Source organism: Tauraco erythrolophus, unplaced genomic scaffold (genome assembly GCF_009769465.1).
Source record: "Tauraco erythrolophus isolate bTauEry1 unplaced genomic scaffold, bTauEry1.pri scaffold_53_arrow_ctg1, whole genome shotgun sequence".
In the NCBI taxonomy this organism is placed as follows: Eukaryota; Metazoa; Chordata; class Aves; order Musophagiformes; family Musophagidae; genus Tauraco; species Tauraco erythrolophus.
The window spans coordinates 146,560-173,357 of NW_028238621.1; the positions used below are offsets into that span (position 1 = coordinate 146,560).

The window sequence follows — 26,798 nt, forward strand, 5'->3', positions numbered from 1 at the left end:
GAGCGAGCGCGAAGGAGGCGAATAAATATGCCACCCTGTGGAAGTTAATTAAAGAAACGTTGCATAGCATGAAAGCCTAACGAACTGTCGCTGGCTGCTGTTTTGCTGCCTTCACCCCCTTTCCTATTGATTCTTTACCAACAACTATGAACACTTCCTCTATCTTTTCTACGCAAATTTCTGTGCCTGTTCCACCACCCTTATCCCCTGCTATCAAAGTAGAAACCGCGAATTCAGGAGAAAAAGGGAACCCCATAGGGATCACACCCTTAGAAGAGGAACTGCGCTGAAATGGCGACAGCCAAAATGGTGACAGCATACACCAAGATGGCGACAGCACGTGTGCAGAAAAAGGGGACTCAGAAGAGAAGGCGGAAGAACTACAAAAGGGCGTGGAACTAGGTAGACTGTCATGTCGACCTAAGTCCCGCCTCTACCCTGACCTCACACCGTCCAGCCCAGAGCTCTGCCCAGAGCTCCACCCAGTGGAGGAACCTTTGTCCCCACCGATTTCTTTGGGAGAACAACAGAAAAAGGAACTATTTGAAGAAGTCTTGCAGGAAGTCGTGGACAAATTATCAAAATTGAAAATGACAGATGCCGACGACAAGAAAAATCCACAGTATTCTTCTGATACTACAGTCCACAATACACCTAATCCTTTTGCTGCACCGTTATCGCCGCCAGTGCCGACTGCCCCGCCACCCTTTGCGCCACCGGATGAATGAGAAGCAAAAGATGGAAGGGAGTTATTCATGAAGCCTTATTCGAAGGAAATTTTCTACCGTCTGCCTTTCCCATTATCACAGACCATGGGGGAAATAGAAAGTGGGAACCTTCTGACTGGAAAATTTTAGAAAAGGCGTGTTCTGCGGTATCACAATATGGGCTCAATCCAGTTATACTCAACAACTGTTGCAATTTATTTTCACAGCAGATGTGCTGTTGCCACATGATTCTCAACAGTTGCCAATATTCTTTTGTCCCCTTCTCAGCAGCTTTTGCTCTCCAGGGCCTGGCAACAACTATGTGAATGTGAAGCTGCACGACCTCAGCAGCAGGGAGATCCTCTATGTGGTGTTCAAGCACAAATGCTGATGGGTCAAGGTCCTTTTCCAAATACGGCATTACAGCAAGGGTTTCTGGGAGAAGTATTGCAGTTGTCACAACAATTAGCTTATCAAGCAATGACTTCAATTAGAGAACTGGGGAAAAGTATATTCTTTGCAAATGTTAAACAAGGCCCCCAGGAAAGTTTTCCTTCCTTTATTGATCGTTTACATCAGGGTGTTCGAAGTCATCCTGATTTAGATGACACAATGAAGGAACAAGTCTTTAAAATGTTTGCATTTGAGAATGCCAATGATAAAGCAAAAAGAGTCTTGAGCACATTACCTAGAGATGCCCAAGTGGCAGATATGTTAGAGTTATGGAACGCACCACCGGTCCTGCATCTTTAGTTGCTGCTGCAGTATATAGTGCTGTTCGTCCTCTATTAGAACAAAAAAGGGGAAGGAGCTAAGCAAAAGATATGCCTTAATTGTGGGAAACCAGGCCATTACAGAAACCAATGTAAACAGCCGCAACAACAGCAGCAATATGGTAGCAAAAAAACGGTGCAAAAATTGCAAATGGATAATCATAATACCAACGAGTGCCGAAAGCTGGGAAACTGGAAATCGAGCGCGCCAGCCCCGAGCGTGATGGTGGTAAATCAGGGAGCAACACCAGTATCAAGTCTGAATTTAAACCAGAACCTAAGTCAGGAATTTGTCCCCTCCGCGCCGCCACCGCAGGAAGTGCCAGAGTGGATGCGGAAACCACAGTAGATTCAACGCTTGTATCTGTCATAGTAGTAGTAATAGACACAACGTAAAGGACCATAGTGAGGGATTATCAGGCTTTATTAATTGTCGCTCATCTACATCACGTCAAGGATTTTTGTATTACCAGGAGTTATTGATGCAGACTACACAGGGATTATTAAGGGCATGGTATACACGTTAACTCCACCTGTTTTATTTTCCAAAGGGCAGTAAAATTGCTCTATTAGTGCCTCTCTGTGCCTGCGTGCCTTCATCTGATGATGTTGAATGAAGAGAAGGAGGATTTGGCTCTACTGGATCACCAGAGGTATACTTTGCTTTGGATTTGAAAAGGACGAAATCCGAAATGATGGTAACAATGTAGAGCCAGACGGTGTTAAAATAACAAGAAAATGTTAAGCGAGCCACGCACTGATGTCACAATCATAGTTGCACACATTGGGCCGGCTAATTGGCCAACCCTTGATTCACAATTAGGAATATTTGGCACTGGGGGGGGAAATATCCGCCAGAATTAGCCAAAATGTGATTTCATTTCTTTCTCCAGAGGGGGTGCAAGTATCTACTAAGCCATATGCCATGAACACATCAATCACATTGTTGGTAGAGACTCGTTGAGTCAAATGAAAGCTCAAATTGTGACCCAGTCTTTTTAGCTGCGGCCACTGGGGAGCAGCCTATCTTCAAAATACATTGGAAAATGAACGACCCAGTGTGGATTGATCAGTGGCCGCTCTCCCAACAAAAGCTGCTCAAAGTACAGGAACTAGTATACGAACAGTTGTGTGCAGGCCATATTGTGCCATCAATAAGCCCTTGGAACACTCCAATTTTCACAATACCAACAAAGAACGGAAAGTGGAGACTGTTGCATGATCTGCGAGCAGTTAATGCAATAATGGAGGACATGGGAAGCTTACAACCAGGTTTACCGTCCCTATCATGATTCCAGAGAAAAGTGGATGTTGTTAGTAATTGACTCTAAAAGATTGTTTTTTTCACAATACCATTAGATCCAGATGATGTGGAATGTTTTGCGTTTACGATACCTTCTGTAATATAGAGCCGAGCCGGTGAAAAGATACCATTGGGTTGTGTTGCCGCAAGGCATGAAAATTCACCTGCAATATGCCAGATGTTCATTGCATGGGCCTTAGATCCAATTCGGAAAAAATACCACAGTAAATATATCACTATATGGATGATATATTGATTGCTGGGGAATACTTGATGCAAAAACGCTTATACCTGAACTTACTACACAGCTGGAAGGAAAGGGACTAAAAATTGCTCCGGAGAAAGCTCAAGAAAAGACACCGTGGCATAATCAGGGATGGATTATCACAGAATCCCAGATAAAACCACAAAAGGTCGAGCTGAAAACAAACATTAAAACATTGTCAGATCTACAAAAGTTGGGTCGGTTATATTCAGTGGGTCGCAATATTTGTGGAATTACAACTGATGACCTAAGTCCTCTAATTCAGTTATTGGGGACAAGACAACCATGCAAATGAATCCAGAGAAATTGAACCATCCCAAAAAATAGGTTTGCAAACAATTTCAGCAAAATTAGCTTCTCAATATGGATCGAGGTTCGTCAAAGATGAACCGATAACATTAGTAGTTAATTCTAACCAAACCAGAATGTATCCATTTGCTCTTTTTATGCCATGGACAAAATAAAAAGAGATCCTTTATCAATTTTGGAATGGGTTTCCTACCCTGCAACAGCATAAAAACCGTTACAACAAGAATAGAATTGCTTGCCCTTCTGACAATTAAGGGACGGACGGTCTATTAGAAATAGCAGGGAAAGATCCCGAAATAATAGTATTGCCAATCGCATCTGTCTGGCTTGGAATGGAGTTTATGACATTCATTAGAATTACAAACAACGCTATGTGAATTTTCAGGTCAATTAAGTAATCAGTTTCCGGCTTACCAGATGTTAACATTTTTAAGCTGACCAAGATTTTGTTTCAACTCCACAATTGTCGGAGGTTCCAGTGGAAGGACTTACGATATTCACTGCTGCAGGACAGAAATCAAAAAAGGCTGTGAGTACGTGGCAATCTTCAACAGGTACCTGGGAGGAACATGTCATCAAAGGAGGCCCAAAGGACTCATTACAGACTCTTGAACTGCAAGCCGTGGCATGGATATTTTGAAACTGGACTCAGCAACCTATCAATATTGTTTCAGATTCGTTATATGTGATAGGTATAGTACGTCGGTTAGAACGGGCTGTGTTAAAGGCAATATGTAATCCAGTCTTAAGCAAGTTGTTAGGTCAGCTGTTACACTTACTAAATATGCGCTCCGTTCCATACTTTATCACGCATATACGTAGTCATCTAACTCAACAGGGATTAGCAATTGGCAATAACTGTGCTGATCAATTAGTGGCACCTGCATAGACGGGACCACCTATAGATGCCTTCCAACAGGCTCGTATGTCTCATGACTTTTTCCACCAGTCAGCCAAGGTGCTCCAGAGACAATTTCATATCCCCTTAGCGGATGCACAAGGCATAGTAAAGTCCTGTGCTTCCTGTCAGAAGCTAGGCTTTGGTCTCGGTCTAGGTGTCAATCCACGAGGACTGCATGCGCTCCAGCTATGGCAAGATGGATGGTTACTCATGTAACAGAGTTTGAGTGTTGGAGATACATGCACGTCTGCATAGACACCTATTCTATGGCAATTTGCGCTACTGCACAAACTGGAGAGACCACACGACATGTTGAGTGACATTTATATGCTTGCTTGCAGTTCTAGGGGTTCCACACGAAATTAAGACAGATAATGGACCCGCTTATGCTTCGCTTCGCTTTGCTCGCTTTTGCAATCGCTGGGGTATCACTCACCGCACTGGGATACCGTATTCTCCCACTGGTCAAGCCATCATTGAGCACTCCCACCACACGTTAAAGACCATGTTGTTAAAACAAAAAGGGGGAACTCGGGACTGGCTGCCCAGTGATCTATTAATGAAAACGTTGTATGTCCTGAACTTTTTACAGCTGGCGGGAAACAGTGATGAATCACCTATGATAGTACACAGTAAAGGAATGGCTCACTCTGAAAGAAAAAACGCAGGGCCTAGTACTCTATAAAGATTCAAAACAGGGAAGTGGGAAGGACCGGAGAATTAAAAGTAACAGGCAGAGGATATATGTGTTTACTTACGAAACGACCACTGTGGGTTCCGGTAAAGTTCTATATACCAGAAGCAAACCACTGGTTATCGACAGAAATGTAAAACCACTAGGACTTTTGAAACTATAGATAGAGAAAGGGAGATCCAAGAATTAACAGAACAAGCAGAGGTGATAGAAATGCCAAATGTGGAGAATGATTCAAAAGACTCATAATAGAAGGATTTCGTGTTAATATGTAAACTGTTTTTATGTTTCTTATGTTTGGTATATTACAGGTGTGAAAGTTGCTTGTATATATGCTTTGTGTGTTTTTTTCTAATTGGAAGGTGTAAGGATTCCGCTCATAGCTAGTGGAAGGAAAATAATTGACTGGTATCAAATTAATGATAAAGAACTACAAACTGGACTTAGTTGTGAGTTCGTAACTTTGAAAAGGAAGCTAGGAGGATTGTTATTGCACAACATGTTGCAATTCAAAAAATCCGCTGTCAGCCAGCAGAGCACATATTGGGCAGCCTTGTTGCACGCACTGGCCACGTGGGCAGCAACACCAGTCAGTAACTTTTTCATAGACTCTGCTGAGGATGTAAAAGGGATGGCTCAGAGCAGAGCGGAAGGAGGCTGCAGAGGAGAGAAGAACCAGCAGAGTTGGAGTGAAGGAACATGTTTGGAGTCACTGGTGTGATGGGCTTTGTATTCCAGGCCTGCCCAGAAACTACTGGTTAGAGAAGGACAGACCTTGTACCACTGCAGTAGTGGGCTTCGATCATTTGCCTGGAGGCACGGAATCTGTCCCAGACGCCCTGGGTGTTGTCTAGACACTGGTCTGAACGGGGACAGGGTTCTGTTCTAGGACTTGTGCTGTCCATGGCAGCTGCATGCAGATGGGCTGGAGAGCCCTGGCATCCTGTGTAGCACTACAGGCCTGTTTTGGAACAGTTAATGAAGATTCCACTGCCCTGACGAGGCAATAAAGAAATTCACAGGAGACATCTGCATTATACTCAAAGGAGATGTAGAAAAAACAGCTGATGGAGAATAACGAAAGACTCGGCTCTCCTTGTTCCACATGGCTCCATTTGGACAGCTGAATACCTGCATAGAATGCCCTGCACATAAGCAGTAGTGACACGTTGAGTTGTCCTACACATGGGCACATTCTGTCATTTAAGTTGACCAAAAGTATTTCCCACCAGCCTCCATGAAGAAGACCCCAGCCTTCATGAAGATGCTGTGTTGTCTCTATGAACAGCATCGTTAGAGTTTGCAGTTCCCAGCATGTGCCTTGGTCACCTCTGGCACCAAATATGTCACCAGGTGTGTGTGTCTGAACACCTGACCCCTGCCCTCCCTCTCCAGGAATTAGAATGGGAGCTGAGACAAGGAACTCACATGCAGACGCCTATTTTGTGCACAGCTGAACTGAGGAAAGAGGAATCGCACCACTGTGTGTTTGCAGGGTACATGGGATGGAGCTAAATTCCATTTTGACTGCAGGACTACAAACCCAGAATGAGAAGCTGAATGACTCATCTGAATCCCTTCCTTCAGAACAGGTAAAGGAGATCCCTCTGTAGCACTGTCTGAGTGTTGTTTCTCATAGCAGGAAGTAAAAGGTGATTCCTCAACATAAACTTTTTCCTGATAGGAGAAATGCCCCTGTGGAAACGAAGTTCCCTCCCATCTGAGGGAGGGAACATCAGTGATTGCTTCAGACTGTTTCACAGCAGGTTCCCCTGGAGCCCCAGGGACACCTGGAGGGAGCCCAGAGGGGGCAGAGAAAGTGCTGCCCTGGGCTGGTCCTCTGCTGCCGAGCTGGGCCGGGCTCCTGGGACAACAGGGAGCTCATGGCAAGTGGGCAGTGCTGCAGAGAGACAGCTGTGCCCAAGAACAGCTCCTCTGCAAAGCCCAGCAGGGCTGAGGCACTGCCTGCAGGCACCCAGGAGAGAGGAAGGAGGCAGAGAGAGGGTAAATGCAGCCTGGGGTGGAAGGATTCATAGATTCATAGATTTCTAGGTTGGAAAAGACCTTAGAGATCATCGAGTCCAACCATCCCTAATCCCCATTAAACCATATCCTCAAGTAGATCATCCACCCTATTCTTAAACACATCCAGGGATGGGGACTCAACCACCTCCCTGGGCAGCCTATTCCACTGGCTGACAACCCTTTCAGAGAAGAAATACTTCCTAACATCCAACCTGAATCTCCCCTGACTAAGTTTATGCCCGTTTCCTCTTGTTCTATCACCCATCACTAATGTAAAGAGCCCTTCTCCCCACCTCCCCACCATCTTTTCTCAAGTATTTATAGGCCGTAATCAGGTCTCCCCTCAGCCTTCCTCTTCTCCAGGCTAAACAGCCCCAACTCCCTCAGCCGCTCCTCATAAGTTTTATTTTCCAGCCCCTTGACCAGTTAGTCGCCCTTCTTTGGACTTCGCTCCAGGAGCTCAATATCTCTCTTAAAGCGAGGGGCCCAAAACTGGACACAATATTCCAGGTGCAGCCTCACCAGTGCCGAGTACAGGGGCAGGATCACTTCCCTGCTCCTGCTGGTCACACTATTCTTGATACACGCCAGTATCCCATTGCCTTTTGGCCACCTGGGCACACTGCTGGCTCATATCAAGCCGGTAGTCAACAAACACCCCCAGGTCCTCTCCGCCAGGCAGCTCTCCAGCCACTCTTCCCCGAGCCTATAGCGATGCTTGGGGTTTTTACACGCCAAGTGAAGGACTCTGCACTTGGCCTTATTAAAGCTCATGCCATTGGCCTCAGCCCAACGATCCAGTCTGTTCAAATCCCTCTGAAGGGCCTCCCTACCCTCGAGCAGATTGACACAGCCTCCCAACTTGGTGTCGTCCGCAAATTTACTGAGGGTGCATTCAATCCCCTCATCCAGGTCATTGATAAAGATGTTAAACAGAACTGGACCCAGCACTGAGCCCTGGGGAACCCCACTGGTGACCGCCTCCAGCCGGATTTAGCCCCATTTACCACCACTCTTTGGGCCCGGCCATCCAGCCAGTTTTAACCCAAAGGAGGGTGTGCCTATCCAGGCCAGCAGTTATCAGTTTCTCAACCAGAACACTATGAGAAACTGTATCAAAGGCTTTACTGAGGTCAAGGAAAACTACATCCACAGCCCTTCCCTCGTCAACCAGGCGGGTCACCCTGTCATAGAAGGTGATCAGGTTTGATTGGCAAGACCTGCCTTTCATAAACCCATGTTGACTGGACCTGATCACCCGGTTAACCTGTATGTGCTCATTAATAGCACTCAAGATAACCTGTTCCATGACTTTGCCCGTCACCGAGGTCAGACTGACAGGCCTGTAGTTCCCCGGATCCTCCTTCCGCCCTTTTTTGTAAATGGGGTAACATCCGCCAGCCTCCAGTCCAGCGGAACTTCCCCAGTGAGCCAAGACTGCCCAAAGATAATGGACAGGGGTTTGGCAATGACATCCGCCAGCTCTCTCAGGACTCTCGGGTGGATACCATCAGGCCCCATAGACTTGTGGGCATCCAGCTGAAGTAGCAGATCCTTGACCCGTTCCTCTTGGATCACAGGAGCTTCGATTTGCTCTCCCTCTCTGCACTCAGACACTGAAGGCCAGCTCACCTGGGAACTACTGACCTTATTATTAAAGACTGAGGCAAAGAAGGCATTAAGGACCTCAGCCTTGTCCTCATCCCTAGTGACTAACGTACCCCCTGTGTCCAGTAGGGGCTGGAGGTGATCTTTAGCCCTCCTTTTGTTATTAATGTATTTATAGAAGGACTTTTTGTTGTCCCTTACGGAGCAGGCTAGTCTAAGTTCCAAATGGGCTTTTGCCCCCCTGATTATCTCCCCACATGTCCTAACTTCCTCCCTGTATTGATTCCTGGATGCCTGCCCATTCTTCCAAGACTTATAGACATCCCTCTTTCTTTTGAGATGTTCCCAAATCTCCTTGGTCATCCAAGCTGGTTTTCTACCCCAGTGGCTCGACTTCCGGCACACAGGGACAGCTCGCTCCTGTGCCTCCAGAATCTCCTTTTTGAATAGTAACCATCCCTCCTGCACCCCCTTACCCTTGAGAGCTGTCTCCCATTGGACTTTGTTAACCAGACTTCTAAACAGCCCAAAGTCAGCTCTCCCAAAGTCCAGCTTGGCCGTTTTAGTGTTCCCCCTCCTAACTGCCCCTAGAATTGAGAATTCTATTATCTCGTGGTCACTATGCCCCAGGCGTCCTCCAACCTTCACATCTCCCACGAGACCTTCTCTGTTCACAAACAGCAGGTCTAGGGGAGCACCTTCTCTAGTCGGTTCACTGACCAGTTGTGATAGGAAGTTGTCCTCCACACTCTGCAGGAACCGCCTAGACTGTTTCCTGACTGCCATGTTATACTTCCAACAGACATCAGGTAGGTTAAAGTCACCCATAAGGACAAGGGCTAGTGAGCGCGAGACTTCCCCTAGTTGTTTAAAGAATAGCTCATCAGCCTCACTGTCCTGATAGGGTGGCCTGTAGCAGATTCCCACTACAATATCCGCCTTCATAGGCCCCCCTTTGATTTTCACCCACAGACATTCTACTAGGTCATCCCCAACATTTAACTCTAAGCAGTTTAGACCTTCCCTTACATATAGGGCAACCCCACCACCCCTTCTACCTCTCCTATCCCTCCTGAAGAGCTTGTAGCCATCCATGGTAGCACTCCAGTTATATGAGTCATCCCACCATGTTTCAGTGATGGCAACTATGTCATAGTTTCCCCAGATAACAAGAGCTTCCAGTTCCTCTTGTTTATTGCCCATACTGCGTGCGTTCGTATAGAAGCACGTAAGTTGGGCTTTCGACCCCACTGCACCCCTAGGGGGGGAAGTTTTATTACCTGAGCTGTTATTTTTGGGAATCTCTTTTACCTCTAGGCAACTTGTGTGTTGCTCCTGACTACACATATCACCCCCTACTATCACTGAGGCGGCAGGCCGAAGGCACCTGCCTACACTCCTTTCATCAGACAATGGAGGGCCGTCCTCGGCTGTTAATCCTCTAAGTCTGACAATACCCCCCACCCCCTTCACATCTAGTTTAAAGCCCTGTTGATGATCCCAGCTAGTTCTGTAGCAAGCAGCCTTTTCCCCCCGTGGAGACAAACCCGCCCCATCCCTAGATAGAAGATCTGGCATTGAGGTGAGCCCGTGGTTAAAGAAGCCTAGGTTGTTTTCCTCACACCACTTTTGTAGCCAATTATTTAAATTCTCGATCTTTGTTTTCCATCCCGTGTCATGTCCCAGAGTCGGTATGATAGAAGAGAATATTACTTGGGCCCCCGATCCCTTCAACATTCTTCCCAAAACCCTGAGATCTTTCTTAATAGTCCGGATGTTTCTTTTCCTAATGTCATCCATACCAACTTGGAAAAGAAGAAGAGGGTAGTAATCGGTGGGCCTGACTATAGACGGGAGTTTTTTTATCACATCCCTCACTGTTGCCCCAGGAAGGGAGCAGACCTCCCTATGTAAAGGGTCAGGTCTACAAATCTGGCCCTCCACACCCCTCAAAAGAGAGTCTCCTAAAACAATCACCCGCCTTTTCTTCATAACTGAGGATGTCTTGATGATATGTGTGGTCCTAGGGAAGGATACTAGCGTGTGTGTATCGTCATCCTCCCTGGGGGTTGGTTCCACTTGCAGAGCTTCATATCTGTTGTGTAACGGAACCTGGGAGGTAGTTGCGGGAGCAGAGGGGGCAGGCTTGCCGCGCCGGGCAGGGACCTGCTGCCATTGCTCATTCCCACCTGGATTCCTCTTCCCGGCCAGGTGGGGAGAGGGTGGGGGCTCCTCAGTCTGAGAAGCTGTGGTAGCCTGTTGGGTCTGCGGGAGGGAGCACAGGGTGCTGATCCATTGGTCAATCTCCCTCTCGCACTCCCTGATGGCCCTCAACCTGTTTACCTCCTCTCTGAGCTCTGTCACCAGGCAGAGGAGTTCCTCCACCCTGGCACAGCTCCCACAGGTGAGTTCCCCGGTGGCGACCTGAGCCAATAAACCTGGGGGACAAGTCCTGCAGCTTACCTGGGTGGCAGCGTGCACCCAGCGGGGGTCCGTCTGGGAGGCTGCGTCGGTCCTGGCTGGCACCGGGCTGGAGGCAGCCTTCGCTTTATGCCTAGTGACCACCATGTTAGTCAGGGACTTCCGACCGGGCTTGACGGTCTGCCTGCTCGAACTGCCGCGCAAACTGCCGCGCCCCTCACTCTGCCGCGCCACGCCCCTGTTTGCCCGCTCCGGGTCGCAGCGCTCCGGGTCGCTGCGCTCCTCAGGGCAGTTTAAATCTCCCGCGCCTGATTCCGGGTCCGCCCCCCTGCATCAGCAGTCACGTAGGCACTGCCGGAACCGGGACACAGGAGATCCTGGCTCCCGCCGGGCGATGCCTGGCTTTTAGCTCACTCGACACTCGCTTTTTCCACCTCAATCTACCCCCCGGCCGCAGAACTTACCGTCCGTGCTACCGAGGCGTGCAGAAAGACCGTTGGTGCAACCTCACTGGGGGAGAGATCTTCAAAGCCCTCTACATAGTAAGTCTCTGGCTGCAGGACAATGTACCTTGTGTTCCTGGAGAGATGTCCAAAAGCTGGCACATCCCACAGCCTATGGGATCACAGAATCACAGAATGTCGGGAATTGGAAGGGGTCAGGTGTTCAGGATCATCTAGTGCTCAAAGGATCATCTAGTCCAATCTCCCTGCCAGAGCAGGACCACCTAGATCAGATCACACAAGAACGCGTCCAGGCAGGTTTTGAACATCTCCAGAGAAGGACACTCCACAACCTCTCTGGGCAGCCTGTTCCAGTGTTCTGTTACCCTTACCGTGAAGAAGTCCTTCCTCATGTATAAGCGGAACCTATGTTCAAGCTTATAGCCATTTCCCCTTGTCCTATCATTGGATGCCACTGAGAAGAGTATGGCTCCATCCTCATGACAGTCACCCTTTACATATTACAGAATCATAGAATGGTTTGGGCTGGAAGGGACTGCAAAGATTATCTAGTTCCAACACCCTCTGCCATGGGCAAGAACACCCTCAACTACACCAGGTTGCCCAAAGCCTCATCCAGCCTGGCCTTGAACACTGCCAGCGATGGGGCATCTACAACTTCTCTGGGAAACCTGTTCCAGTGCCTCACCACCCTCAGAGTGAAAAATTTCTTCCTCATATCTCATCTAAATCCACCTTCTTTCAATTTAAAGTAATTGCCCCTTGTCTTATCACTATATATAAGGTGCACAAGTCCATGGGACCTGATGAGATCCATCCGTGGGTCCTGAAGGAACTGGCGGATTAAGTTGCCAAGCCACTGGCTATTGTATTCGAGAAGTCGTGGCGGTCTGGCGAGGTCCCCGATGACTGGAAGAGAGGGAACATAACCCTCATTTTTAAAAAGGGGAACAAGGAGGACCCGGGCAACTACAGACCGGTCAGCCTCACCTCTGTGCCTGGCAAGGTCATGGAGCAGATTCTCCTGGGAACCATGCTAAGGCACATGGAGAGCAAGGAGGTGGTGGGTGACAGCCAACATGGCTTCACCAAAGGCAGATCGTGCCTGACTAACTTGGTGGCCTTTTACGATGGGGTGACAGCATCGGTGGACAAGGGTCGACCAATGGATGTCATCTACCTGGACTTGTGCAAAGCTTTTGACACTGTCCCGCACGACATTCTTCTCTCTAAATTAGAGAGTCATGGGTTTGATGGATGGACCACTCGGTGGATAAGGAATTGGCTCAATGGCCGCACTCAGAGAGTAGTGGTCAACGGCTCAATGTCCAAGTGGAGACCGGTCACGAGTGGCGTCCCTCAGGGGTCCGTGTTGGGCCCGGCCCTCTTCAACATCTTTGTCGGTGACGTGGACAGTGGCATGGAGTGCACCCTCAGCAAGTTCGCCGATGACACCAAGCTGTGTGGTGCCGTCGACACGCTGGAAGGGAGGGATGCCATCCAGAGGGACCTTGACAGGCTGGAGAGGTGGGCCCGTACCAACCTCATGAAGTTTAACCAGGCCAAATGCAAGGTCCTACATCTGGGTCGTGGCAATCCCAGGCATAAATACAGACTGGGTGGTGATTGGATCGAGAGCAGCCCTGAGGAGAAGGACTTGGGAGTACTGGTGGACGAGAAGCTCAATATGAGCCGGCAATGTGCTCTTGCGGCCCAGAAGGCCAACCGCGTCCTGGGCTGCATCAAGAGGAGCGTGGCCAGCAGGTCGAGGGAGGTGATTCTCCCCCTCTACTCTGCCCTCGTGAGACCTCACTTGGAGTACTGCGTCCAGTTCTGGAGTCCCCAACATAAGAAGGACATGGACCAGTTGGAGAGGGTCCAGAGGAGGGCCACGAAGATGATAAGAGGGCTGGAGCACCTTTCCTATGAGGACAGGCTGAAAGAGTTGGGGCTGTTCAGCCTGGAGAAGAGGAGGCTCCGGGGTGACCTTATAGTGGTCTTCCAGTACCTCAAGGGGGCCTACAGGAAAGATGGGGAGAGGCTGTTCAGGAGGGCCAGTTGTGATAGGACAAGGGGTAATGGTTTTAAAATAGAGGGAGGTAGGTTCAGGTTGGATATTAGGAAAAAATTTTTTACCATGAGAGTGGTAGAACACTGGAACAGGTTGCCCAGAGAGGTGGTGGATGCTCCATCCCTGGAGACGTTCAAGGCCAGGTTGGACAAGGCCCTGAGCAACCTGATCTAGTTGGAGATATCCCTGTTCCTTCAGGGGGGTTGGACTAGATGACCTTTGAAGGTCCCTTCCAGCCCTAACCATTCTATGATTCTATGATTCTATGAATCTATGATTCTATATGCCCTTGTAAAATGTCCCCTCTCCAGCTTTCCTGTAGGCCCCCTTTATGTACTGAAGACTGCTATAAAATCACCCCGGAGCCTTCTCTTCTCCAGGGTGAACAGCCCCAACTCTCTCAGCCTGTCTTCATAGCAGAGGTGCTCCAGCCGTCAGATCATCTTGGAGGCCCTCCTCTGGACTTGCTCCAGCAGCTCCATGTCCTTCTTGTGCTTGGGACTCCAGAGCTGAACATGGTATTCCAGGTGGGGTCTCCCCAGAGCAGAGTAGAGTGGCAGAATCACTTCCCTCGACCTGCTGCCCACGCTGCTTTGGATGCAGCCCAGAATACAGTGGCTTTCTGGGCTGGCAGCACATATTGCCGGCTCATGTTGAGCTTCACATTAATCAGCACTCCCAAGTCCTTTTCCTCAGGGCTGCTCTCAATCCATTCTCCACCCAGCTTGTACTTGTGCTTGGGATTGTCTCGACCCATGTGCAGGACCTTGCACGTGGCCTTGTTGAACTTGATGAGGTTCTCACATGCCCACTTCTCCAGCCTGTCGAGGTCCCTCTGGATGGCATCCCTTCATCCTTTCCCTCCAGCGTGTACACAACACCACACAACTTGGTGTTGTCAGCAAACTTGCTGAGGGTGCATTCGATCCCACTGTCCATGTCGCCAACAAAGATGTTAATAGCACCAGCCCCAGTACTGACCCCTGAGGAACACCACTCGTCATTGGCCTCCACTTGGACATTGAACTGTTGATCACAACTCTTGGAGTGCGGCCGTCCAGCCAATTCCTTATCCACCGAGTGGTCCATCCATCAAAACCATATCTCTCCAGTTTAGAGACAGTCATGTCGTGTGGGACTGTATCAAATGCTTTGGATAAGTCCAGTTAGACGGTGTCAGTTGCTCTTCCCCTATCCATCAATGCTATAACCTCATCATAGAAGGCCACCAAATTAGTCAGGCGGGATTTGCCCTTAGTGAAGCCATGTTGGCTGTCACCAATCACCTCCTCATTTTCCATGTGCCTTAGCATAGTCACCAGGAGGATCTGCTCCATTGTTGCGGGTTAGGCCGCTCCAGCAACCGAACCCACACAGCTGATCACTCACCCTCCCCCACCCCCGGGAATGAGGGAGAGAATTAAAAGAGAAACGAGAAACCCATGGGTTGAGATAAGAACAATTTAATACAGATGATTTAATACACAGTGTAGATGCTCACCACCCCCTCTTATCTGCAGCTCGTTTCGTCCCGAAGCTGCAATCCCGGACGAACGCGAGGCCCCGAAATAGAAAGAGGCAGAGAGAGAGAGATTACTCCGAGAGTGGGAGTACTGGGAGAGAAAGGAAAAAAAAGGCAATAAAGCAAAAGCGCAGCAAGCGCAAAAGAGCATAAGTGGCGAAAGAGCCAAAGTGCAAAAGCCCTTCTGTCCGGCTGTCCCTCACTTTTATACTGGGCATGACGCTGCATGATATGGAATACTAATTGGCCAGTTTGGCCCTCAATCTTCAGTTCCACCACAAATCACAAGGGGAATCGTGGCCCTTTGCCCCAGCTATGCTCCCCCCTTACCCCCACCGTGCTTCTGCACTCCGGCACACTGAAAAGTCCTTGGAGTCTCACATCCAACCACAAACATCAACTTGCTATCAGCATTCTTCTCAGAGCGAGCCTCTTGAGTAAAACCAAAACACGGAGCTCTTCTAGCTGCTAAAAAAGAAGAGCTAACTCTGTCCCAGCTAAAACCAATACATCCATGATCTTGCCGGGCACAGTGGTGAGACTGACTGGCCTGTAGTTCCCTGGGTCGTCTTTTTTCTCCCTTTTTAAAGATGGGGGCTATGTTCCCCTTTTCCAGTCAGTGGGAACTTGACCAGATTGCCACAACTCTGAAATATGATGGATAGTGGCTTAGCAACTTCATCTGTCAGTTCCCTCAGGACCCGCGGATGCACTCATCCGGTCCCATGGACTTGTCCACCTCCAGGTTCTTGAGATGGTCTCGAACCCAGTCTTCTCCTACAGTGGGCAGTTCTTCATTCTCCCAGTGCTGCCTTTGCCTTCTGTGATTTGGGCTGTGCAGCTGGAGCTCTTGCCAGTTAAGACTGAGGCAAAGATGTTGTTGAGAACCTCAGCCTTCTCCATATCCCGGGTAGCCAGATCCCCCGTTTCCTTCCGGAGAGGGTCTATATTTTCCCTAGATGTCTTTTTATCATGGACATATCTATAGAAGTTTTTCTTGTTGCCCTTGATGTCCCTGGCCAGATTTAACTCTATCAGGGTTTTTAGCTTTCCTAAGCTGATCTCTGGTTGCTTGGACAACTGCTCTATATTCTTCCCAGGCTACCTGTCCTTGCTTCCACCCTCTGGAGGCCGCCTTTTTTGTGCCCAAGTTGGTCCAGGAGCTCCTTGTTCATCCATGCAGGCCTCCTGGTGTTTCTACCTGTCTCTTTGTTGGGATGCACGGCTCCTGAGCTTTGAGGAGGTGATCCTTGAATATTAACCAGCTTTCTTGGGCCCTTCCCTTCAGGGCTTCATCCCATTGTACTCTACCAAGGAGATCCGTGGTCATTTGCCCCGACTGCAGATAGACCTGGCAGTCCTCCGCCCCCTGTGCGGGTAGACCTGGTAGCCCTATGCCGTTAGCGGGTAGACCTGGCAACCCTCTGCCCTGTTCGCGGGTAGACCCTGGCGGCCCCTCTGCCCTGTGCGCTCTAACCTGGCCGCTTCCCTGACTTCAAGTAGACCTGATGACCCTTTGCCCGCGTGAGCAGATAGACAGGGCAGCCTTTTGCCACCTGCGTGGGTAGACCTGGCGGTCCTTTGCCCCGATGGCGGGTAGACCTTGCGTTCCTTAGCCCCGTGTGGGTAGACCTGGCAGCCCTTTACCAGGTGCGCCGTTACACCTGGTAAACCTATGCCATGCGCGGGTAGATCTGGCCAACACTTGACACGTGTGCGGGAAGACGTGGCAGCCCTATGCCATGTGTACGGGTAGGCCTGGTAACCCTTTGCCCCTGTAAGCAGGTAGACCTGGCAGCCTTTGCCACCTACGTGGGTAGACCTGGCGGTCCTTTGCACCGATTGGGGGTAGACCTTGCGTTCCTTAGCCCTCACACCTTGTGGGTAGACCTGGCAGCCCTTTGCGAGTGTGCGGGTAGATCTGGTTTTCCTAGACTTCGGGTATACCTGGCAGCCCGACACGTGCGTGGGTAGACCTAGAAGCCCTATGCCATGTGCGCTAGTAGACCTGGTAGCCCTATGCCATGTGCGCATGTAGGCCTGGCAGCCTTGCCCGTGTGTGTGTGGGTAGACCTGGCAGCCCTGACATGTGCCTGGGTAGACCTGCCGGCGCTTTCCCGGTGCACGGGTAGACCTGGCGGACTTGTGCCCGATTGCGGTAGACCTGGTGTCTCTTTGCCCTGTGTGCGAGTCGACCTGGCGGTCATTTGCCCTGAATGCGGGTAGACCTGGCAGCCCTTTGGCACGTTTGTGTGTGTAGGTAGACCTGGCAGCCGTCATGTGTACAAGTAGACCTGGCAACTCATTGACCCGTGTGCGGGTAGACCTGGCAGCTTCATAACATGCGTTGGTAAGGCGGCCTTCCCCGTGCCCGGGTAGACCTGGCGGCCTTCTGCCCCGACAGCGGGGGCGGCCATATAGCAAATTAAAGCCTAATACGTCAGTACAGGCAGCACCGACTGGCACTTCACAGGTTAGTTTTTTCTCTCCTGAAGTCACAGAGCTGTTTTTGCTGTCAGACATCCTTTGGACAACTCCTTCAATTTCAGCAACTTTCACTTTGTGGCGACTGGGTTTGATGCTTAGATCCTCAGCAGTTTTTTCAGTTACTACAGACATTTTTAAACAATCAGGGAGACCACGAATTAGAGGTGTTAGTTGTGCTCGATCAATGGGAGCCAACACTGAGCATTTTCTTGTCAGGTCTCTCTCACGCATTGCTCGTATGCATGCCACCTTTGGCACTGAGGAAGCCAGATCAGAGAAACCCGTAGCGGTAATTCTCAGCAGATCGCCTTTTTCCTGAGGATCTATACCACCTGCCCAGTATGCTGCTCATACAGTTAAGGAACACTAATGACTTCCAGGTATAGCAGTTAAAAACACGCCAGAACCCCAGTATCCTTCTGCCTCCTCCTCACTTAGTAAAATTCAGTCTCCCCCTGTGAGAGAGATTCGCCAGACATATTCCGTTTCTGACTCCTCTGGGCATCTGGAGTAGTTTTCTGTTAATTTTGCCAATTCAGAGGGAGACCAGGGGACTGTACACACAGCGGTGTGAATTTCTTCATTGCTATCAACAGCAGTTTTGGTCTTAACTAAAGGTTTTAAAGGAAGTGGTTGAGAGTTGGGATCGGGGATCCCCATGATTTCATTATCATCACCATCACTCCAAATGTCCCTGTCCCAAGTCTCAGTGTCCATGTAGTGAACTGCCTTACAGACTTGTCTGACCAAAACAGAGGATTGTTTTTTCAACAGCTCCTTCTCTCTGTGCTGCGCTGCAGTGATCAGAGTTTTAAGATGGTTCACTGCAGTTTTAAGGTGGTCCACTTCACTTGTAAGATGATTAATTTTAGTTACAAGTTTAATATTTTCGGTCATAAGTTTATCAACCTGGTTTCCCAGTTTTTCTTTTGTCTCCTTCTCAAAGGCTAGTGATGATTTCAATGTCTCATTTTCTGATTTTAAAGCAGTATATTCTACATCTGCAATTTGTTTGGAGGAGACAGAGAGATCTTTAGCCTCTTTCTGCTGTTCCTCCTGCTGGAGATGAGGGGGTTCACAGCTGGAGGCATCACTGAGTACAGAACGGCCACCAGCAGGTCCAGGGGTGGGGAGGAGATGGAGGAGGACTCCAGGCACTGCCAAGCAGGGAGCCCACGGCCAGGTGAGGAGGCACGTGGAAAAGGCTGTGTGCCGCCCCTGCTCAGAGGGGATTCTCAGCACAGCAGGGCAGATTTTCACACCAGACCCAGGAGGGGCCCAAGGTGGTTCTCTGGAGAAGGGTCGTGCAGACTCAAAGCAGATGGAGGTGGGAGAAAGTCTTACGTCGGGCACAAACATTGAGCTCTGACACCACTGTTGGGTGACAGACATTTTTTAACACCATAATACCCACATGTGTACATGTCGTGGTTTAGGCCCATACAGCAACTAAACTCCACACAGCCACTCTCTCACTCCTTCTCCAGTAAAGTGGAGAGGAGAAAAATATAATAAAAGAACTGAGAGTCGAGACAAGAACAGAGGGAGCACCCACCAACCATGGTCCCGGGCAAAACAGACTCGTTTTTCTCGAAACAAAACAATTTATTAACGGTTACTTAAAAAGGACAAAGGGAAACAAAATCGGTTACTTGAGAGGATAAAGAGAAAACAAATCCAGATCTTAAAAAATAACTCGGCATTCTCAAAACAAGGTTTCCTTGTCCTTAGGTTGATGATGTTGTTACTGATACTTAGAATTTTGGCAATTAAAATTTAATCAATAGTTTGTAATTAATAGTTTGTAGTTGATTTTAGTTGATTTTTAGTTGATTTAGTTGATTTTTTATCAACTACAAATAGTTTTTGTAGTTGATATAGAGTTATAAGAAATATTTTAATGAAAAGTATGTTCGTACAATAACCAGATGCTGCTATGAAATTCCTGTATAGCACTGTACCAGGACCAAAGGGATAGGTCAGAATCATTTAGTAGGAACGTGTAGTACAAAGCACAAGTTGATTTGTAAATTGATTTATGATACCTATATAGAGCTAGAGGAATGCATGTAGCTATCAAGGTCTAGATTAATGAAGATGGGGAAAGCCAACCATAACGGTTTCGTAATGGTCTATGGGTACCTGCCAGAAACCGTGAACTTAAGCAAAAGGTAATTCTGGCAGGGGGAGATTGTGACCACCAACTCACAGACCACCTACCTATATTGCACCCCAGACTCATTTCTAGATGATTCTAACTTTGATTGCGCAGAATCGGAAATGGGAGGAGAATATGCTAATGATTTTCAGGAAATTATATGTTTATGTATGATTACTAATGGATTTGCATATGTAAGCTCTATATAAGAAGTTTAATTTCAGTGCAAGGGGCGCACAACTAGGAGGAGATATCCCTCGTGCACCCGGCTGCCACAATAAAGAGTGTCTGCCTTATCTACATTCCATTGGTGTGATAAGTTTGTTATTCCGGATTTTCGGTAACAATGTGATTGAATGTTTCAGATAGCTCTGGCTGAGTGAGTGAGGGGAGTCAGGATTGTGCCAGGGACTTGTCCAGGTCCAATGAGTTGCCACCTGCCAAAGCCAGTGTGTGTGTGTATATGTCATGTGAAAGGATGCGGAAGGTGGTGGTGGACGAAAGTGTATTGGATACTATAGGACCTGAGCAGAATGCAAACAGGATGGACTAAGGGGTGGAGATTGCACTGGGTCTGGCTGGGATGGAGCTAATTTTCTTGTCAGCAGCCCCTGTGGTGCTGTGCTTTGCCTTGGTGGCCAAACCAGCTTTGGTAACACGCCAACATTGTAGCTACTGCTGAGCAGCCCTTGCACCGCGTCACAGCCGCCTCTGTTTCTCACTGTTCTGGCAGCAAGGAGGTGGGGGGTGACAAGGGGCTGGGAGGGGACAAAGGCAGGACAGCTGACCCCAACTAACCCAAGGGATGATCCACACCATATGAAGTCATGGTCAGCAATAAACTGGGGAGTGGTGGGGCACTCTTCAAAGTGTCCTTTGCCCAGTACTGGCTGGGCATTAATACGCTGTTGTGAGTGATTACTCCACCTATTAAACTGTCTTTATTTCGATCCATGAGATTTTTTTTCTTGCTTTTGTCCTTCTAGTTCCCTCTCCCAACCCACAGGTGGGGATTGAGCAAGTGAGTGGGTGGGGGCTGCCAGACCCACCCCACTATGTGAGTAAATCGAAAAAAAAAGGTTGGTATGTGCTTGTGAGATGTGTTTGTGCCTGAGCAACTGACAGGGCAGGAGCTGGCAAATGACTTGTGTAAGTGGCTGTGAGATTGTTGATACCTGAACAGCTGACAGGCCCATGGCTTGTGTCAGAGCTTGTGAGGTCACTTGTGCTTTTGAATCTCATAGGCGAGCAGAGAGCAATAGGTGGGTATGTGGTGGTCAGGTCACTGGTTCCTGCGTAGCTGATAGGGCAGGAGCAGGCACATGGCTTGTGTAGGTGCTTCTGATGTCACCAAAATCATATTTAAACCACGCCCAAATATGGCTTTTCAGAAGAACCATTCTCAGCAGAAGTTCATACGTTGCACACACATGCGATGATGTAACATACACACACAGCGGTGGCAGTAGGAGGGGTGTGATGTCACTGTCACTATAATCCGTAAGCACACAGCAGTGGCAGGAGGAGGGCATGAGGTCACACCACCAATGGCACCCCATGGCTCTGGGGCTCGGTGCAGAGCAGCCATGTGCTGCCACAAGGGCATCATGGAGGACAAGAGCTGCCCGGCCCTGTGTCTGCGAGGCTGAAGGAGCAGCCCCTGCAGCCCTGGCTGGAGCAGTCGGAGTAGGGTGGCTTGGGGGCACCCCAGGGATGCTCCCGGGCACGGCGCCAGGAGAAAACCGCAGACTTCCTGCCCGGGCGCAGCAGGGTGGGGAGCACGGCGAGCGCTGCGAGGTGACGTGGGCTGTGGTTTGTGCACCTGCAGGCTGCAGCTCCCAAGCCACCCGTGGGGAATAACGGCCCCTCGGTGACAGTCTGAGAGTCAGGGATCTGTCTGAGCCTCTGGGCTGAGTCTCTACTGCCAGGACAGGGACATGTCCCAACTCTGGCTCCTGTGAGGGACCTTCCGTGGGGCTCTCCAGGGAGGGATGGGGGAGCCAGTGCTCCTGGGATGGGGCTCTGGCCTGGGCTAAGGCCCTTTCCCGCCTCTGTTCCCAGCACAGCGGGGTGTGGATCAGGAGGTGGGACTGTTCCCTTCCTGACCCAGCCCCCAGTGCAGTCCTAGCCCTGTGGTTCCCATGGCATGGGGATGGCTGGACACTCGCACCTTGGCTCTTGGATGTGCCCAGCATTGGAGATGTTCAGTGCTCCTGGTCCACACAGTGAGGTTCAAGGAGTGAAAGACCCATTTCCCCCACTACAACCAGCCCTGTCCGTGACAGCCTCCCACCACAGTGACGTGACACCTGCAGTGGAGCCGTCCCTCATATATGGTCATGAATGGCGCTGGAGAAGTTCATTGGAGGGCTGGGCTGTGTCGGAGGCGAGATAGCTCCCAATAATGTCTAAAAAGGTGCTGCTGCTTCGATTGGCTCCTGTTGTAGCTGGGCTGGCGTCTGCAGAGATATATTGCCATCCCATCGTTGCTGTTCCCTGAGTCCGCAGGAGCTGTGGCGGGGAGTGTGGCACAGCAGGGATGCGCTGGCAGGGCAGGAGGCTCAGGATGGGCAGAGAGGGACTTCTGTCCCCTCAGATGCTGTGGCTGCTCCTCTGGGTGCAGTTGTGCACGGGTAAGTACTGGGTCCCTTGTCCCACAGCCCAGGGCCAGTGGGTACCAGCACTGTCATTGGGATCTATCGGGAGTTTCTTTGCAAGATGCTCCTGAGACAAGGGCCAGTAGATGCTCAAGTCCATGGACCCTATGCCCTTCCCTGTGCCCTTCGGGGTGGGAGAGAGTGTCTCCTTTTCCAGGGCTCCAGTGTTTAAGGCAGTCTGTGGCTGGCTGGATTCCTAGACAACCCTGTCCTGGGGTACCATTTTGGGACTCACTGTTCCCCGGCTCTGTGTCTCTGGAGCTAGTGGTGGCCTAGCTCCTGATGGCAGCACCCAGAGATGCCCAAGGCACAGCCAACCTCTGGGGTCCCTGGAGGATTTGTGTGCTGCTCACTGCCCCCTTGTTCCAGGCGATCTGTGACCCCATGAGGACAGTTTGTGCTCCACAGAGAAAAGAGGACTGAAGCATCTTCAGTAGAGAGACATGCTTCCTGGAGGGCCCGGCCAAGTGCAGGGGCTGGGCTGACATCCGGGGCAAGGAGGGGATGTGGGAGGCGGGATCCTCTGGATTGTCTCAGAGGGAACACAGAAAGCCTTGGGGGTGGGGGTGGGTTTGAATAGTGCCAGGGCAGGTGGCCTGCATGGGAAACGGCAGGTTTGGGTACCTGGGGTTGTTCAGGGATTGCTGGGCTGGGGAGGAGTGAATGCCCAGAGGAATGAGTGTCCAGTGCAGGGCTTGGCAGTATGCAAGTAGGCATGGGCAGGGGTAGGTGGCCATTGGGGTGGGAAAAAGTGCCTTGTGCGGTGAGATGGTGAATGACCCAGCAGGGCTGGACCTGGGCAACCCCAGCCTTGCACAGCCCGTGGGGATAGAAGGGACCCCTGCACTGCAGTGGGGACAGCCCAGATGGCAGAGCGTTCCCACCCTGACTTTACACAAGCAGGGAGTTCCCCAAGTCCTGCACTGCTGGGCCTCTGCGATCTCCTAACTGATTTCATGTCGGTGTTTGAAGGAGCTGCGGAGGTGAGGCTGGTGAATGGCAACAGGCGCTGTGCTGGGAGAGTGGAGGTGAAACACGAGGGCCAGTGGGGCACTGTTTGTGGTGACTACTAGAGCATGAATGATGCAGCAGTGGTTTGTAAGCAGTTGGACTGTGGATCTGCTGTTGGAGCTCCTCAGTACGGACACTTTGGTCCAGGATCTGGCCCCATTTGGATGGATAATGTTGGCTGTAATGGCACGGAGTCTGCCCTGTCTGACTGCACACACAGAGGATGGGGTGAACATGTTTGTGATCACAGATGGGACGCTGGAGTGATCTGTTCAGGTAAGGGAAGAGCCTGTTTCTAACCTTTGGGGCCAGGATGGAAGAAGGGACCTTGGCTTTGCTCTCAGGGAGCAAGAAGTAGACGCCAGAGCAGGGCCTGGTGATGCTGGTCTAACTGCTGAGCTGGGATTGTCATTGCTCATGTTCCCAGTCTCTGGGAAAAGCCCAGAGGGAGTCTACTCCAGGGTGAACTGACCATGCCACAGTGTCTCACTGCGTCTCAGTCAGTGTCTTTGGCTGGAGATGAATCCTCTATTCCTGCCCAGGGTGTCCACCATTCTTTCCTGGTCTCCAATCATTTGGCCAGCTCCCAGTCAACAATGCTGAGGGTCCCTGTGCTGGAGAAGTGAGGAGAGACTTGCTCAGCACACCACACCTTGGAGAAACGTCATGAGATTGTTGACCCCCTTGGGTCATTCCGCTTCACAGGTGTCGTGGCTTCGGTTCTGAAACCAGGGAAGTCACAGGGAGCAAATTCCCTCTCCTGCCACCAGATCCCTTTCAAACAAACCCAGCACAACAGGCCTGAGTACCTCAACTAAATCAAAAGGGATTTTTCTCTGCACCACTGGGCAGAGAACTGTGTCCCTGCTCTGAGCAGGCATCAGAGGGGTCTTGAAAGGCACCAGTCATGGTAACAGCTACACCGTTTCTGTGCTCTGTGATGTCTCCCCCCTAACTGGAACCTTCCAACACGCCAGAACACCCTTGGGAGCTGGCTGCATTTCTAGCTGTGTCGAGGTGATGGCCCTGCTGGATTCCAAGCAATGCATGGACTGAGAAGGCTGCAGCAGTCATTGTCATCTGGGCCTATTCTTCAGGACCCAAACTATGCACACCACTGCAGTGATGGGGGGACCGTGCGAGGCAGTGCAGGGCACCATGTAGAGCAGCAGATTTTCTGAGCGGTGCCTGGTGCTGCGACAGACACATACCCTTGAGTGCTGTGATGATGTAGAGAAGGGATGCTGGGGGGCCTGGATGTTTTTGTGTCACCAACACTCCCTCAAAAGCTTCCTCTGGCATGTGCAATGTGTGATTTGGTCACAGCTTCCTTGGAGGTGATGTGGGGAATGGGCATTTAACTGCCAGAGGGCTCTCGGTTTCTTTTTTCCAGGATTATTCCGACTGGTGGAAGGGAAGAGCCGCTGCTCAGGACGTGTGGAGATCTTTGATGAGGACCTGTGGAAAACTGTCTGTGACTCACGCTTTGGTCCCAAAGCTGCTGACGTGGTCTGCAGGGAGTTGCAGTGCGGTGTGGCCCTGCCTGTTGCTGGGGGAGCTCACTTTGGAGAAGGAACTGGTCCCACCTGGGATGGAGAGCTGCAGTGTGTGGGGAATGAATCCCTCCTCTCCTCCTGCCTCAGGGATTCCCCCAGGGACCAGCCCTGCACCCACTCAAACAGTGCTGTTGTCACCTGCACACGTAAGGACTCGGGGTGGGGTGTCGAACACTGGGGCTGTGCTGGGTGCGGGGCATGGACTGCACTGGGCTTGGCATGAGAACAGGGTAAGGGGTGATGTGCTCTGCAGTCACCAGTTATGCAGAAAAAGACACTGAAGCCAATATCCTGCTTCTGTTCCATCCTCAAGAATTTGGTGTACAGCTGCAGAAAAATTCAGGATGAGGACAGAGGGACTGCTGCTCCTCTGAATGCAGCTGTGCAGGAGTAAATGCTTGTTCCCTTGTTCCCCAGCCATGAGGCCAAGGACCACCACAGGGATCTCTCTGGAAATGGGTCTTTGTCCCACGTGTCAATGTGGCTTTGACCCTGTACCTCCTTGAATGGTTGAAGGGCATTCCCAGGGCTCCCATGTTTATGGATTTTGGTGCTTAGGTTTGTCCATGGTTGTGCCATCCTTGGACACCTTTCCTGGAGCCCTTGCTGGACACCTTTCCTCACAGCCCTGTGAGCTGGCTGTGGCTCAACTGGTGGCTCTTTGTTCTGTGAGCCCAGAGGCACAGCCACCCTCAGGGATAGCCAGGACAGGGCTGTGGGCTTTTCCCTCTTGCCTGGAGTCAGCCTGAGAGGGAGGCTGGTTGTGCTTGTGGAGACAAGGGAACTGGGGTATCTGTTCTCACAGACTCACAAAGAGGTGACCTTCCTGAGGGATCCTAGATAGGGCAGGTCTGGGCTGATGCCCAAGGACAAGGAGGGGGCATGGATTGAGGGGGCTCACTGTGTTTCTCCACAGGGACACAGAAAGGGCTGAGGGCAGAGGATGAGCTGGGAGGTTACCAGGGCAGGTTGTGGTCCAGGGGAGGTGGGTGTCCCTGGGGAGAAGCGGGAGCATGTGCTTAGAGGAGAACTGTGGGGAGCAGATCTCTTCTCAGGGTACTGGCTGGGGAGGAGCGGGTGCCCTGGGCGGGCATGGGCCAGGGGCAAGAGCCAGGGGCCATTGGGATGGAAGGAGATACCAAAGTCTGTGGGGCCACAACTGACCCAGCAGGGCCAGAACTGCACACCCTCAGCCTTACACAGCTCTTGGGGATGGAGGGGACCCCTGCACTGCCGTGGGAACAGCCTGGAGGGGAGTGGGCTCCCACTCAGGCAGGGGTTCCCCCAGACCCACAGTGCTGGGGCTCAACGCTGTCCTGACTGGTCCTGTGTCAGTGTTTGAAGGGGCTGCGGAGGTGAGGCTGGTGAATGGCAGCAGGCGCTGTGCTGGGAGAGTGGAGGTGAAACAACAGGGCCAGTGGGGCACCGTGTGTGGTGACTACTGGGACATGAATGACGCCGCAGTGGTTTGTAAGCAGCTGGACTGTGGATCTGCTGTTGGAGCTCCTCAGTACGGACACTTTGGTCCAGGATCTGGCCCCATTTGGATGGATAATGTTGGCTGTAATGGTACAGAGTCTGCCCTGTCTGACTGCGCACACAGAGGATGGGGTGAACATAACTGCATCCATGCTCGTGACACTGGAGTGATGTGTTCAGGTAAGAGGACAGCGTGTTCCATACCTTTGGGGCTGGGATTGTGGAAGGAATGTGGCTGTGCCCTCAGGGAGCAACAGTCAGGCACCAGAGCATTATTCAATATGGCCGGTCGAACTGGTGAGCTGGAACTGTCATTTCTACTGTCCCAGTCCCTGAGCAAAGCCCAGTGGGAACCTGCCCAAGGGTGCCCATACCCTGCCTGGCCCC

At 50.6% G+C, this 26,798-nt stretch overlaps 1 protein-coding gene across 1 annotated transcript in view; it reads left to right on the top strand.

The window, feature by feature from the left end:
* LOC147525881 (scavenger receptor cysteine-rich type 1 protein M130-like) overlaps positions 1–26,798 on the top strand; it is an 84,610-nt gene that overhangs the window by 52,836 nt on the left and 4,976 nt on the right. The window contains 2 exon segments of the mRNA XM_086630841.1: positions 23,338–23,652; positions 24,770–24,907. Coding sequence (XP_086486967.1) covers positions 23,338–23,652; positions 24,770–24,907 — 453 coding nt within the window.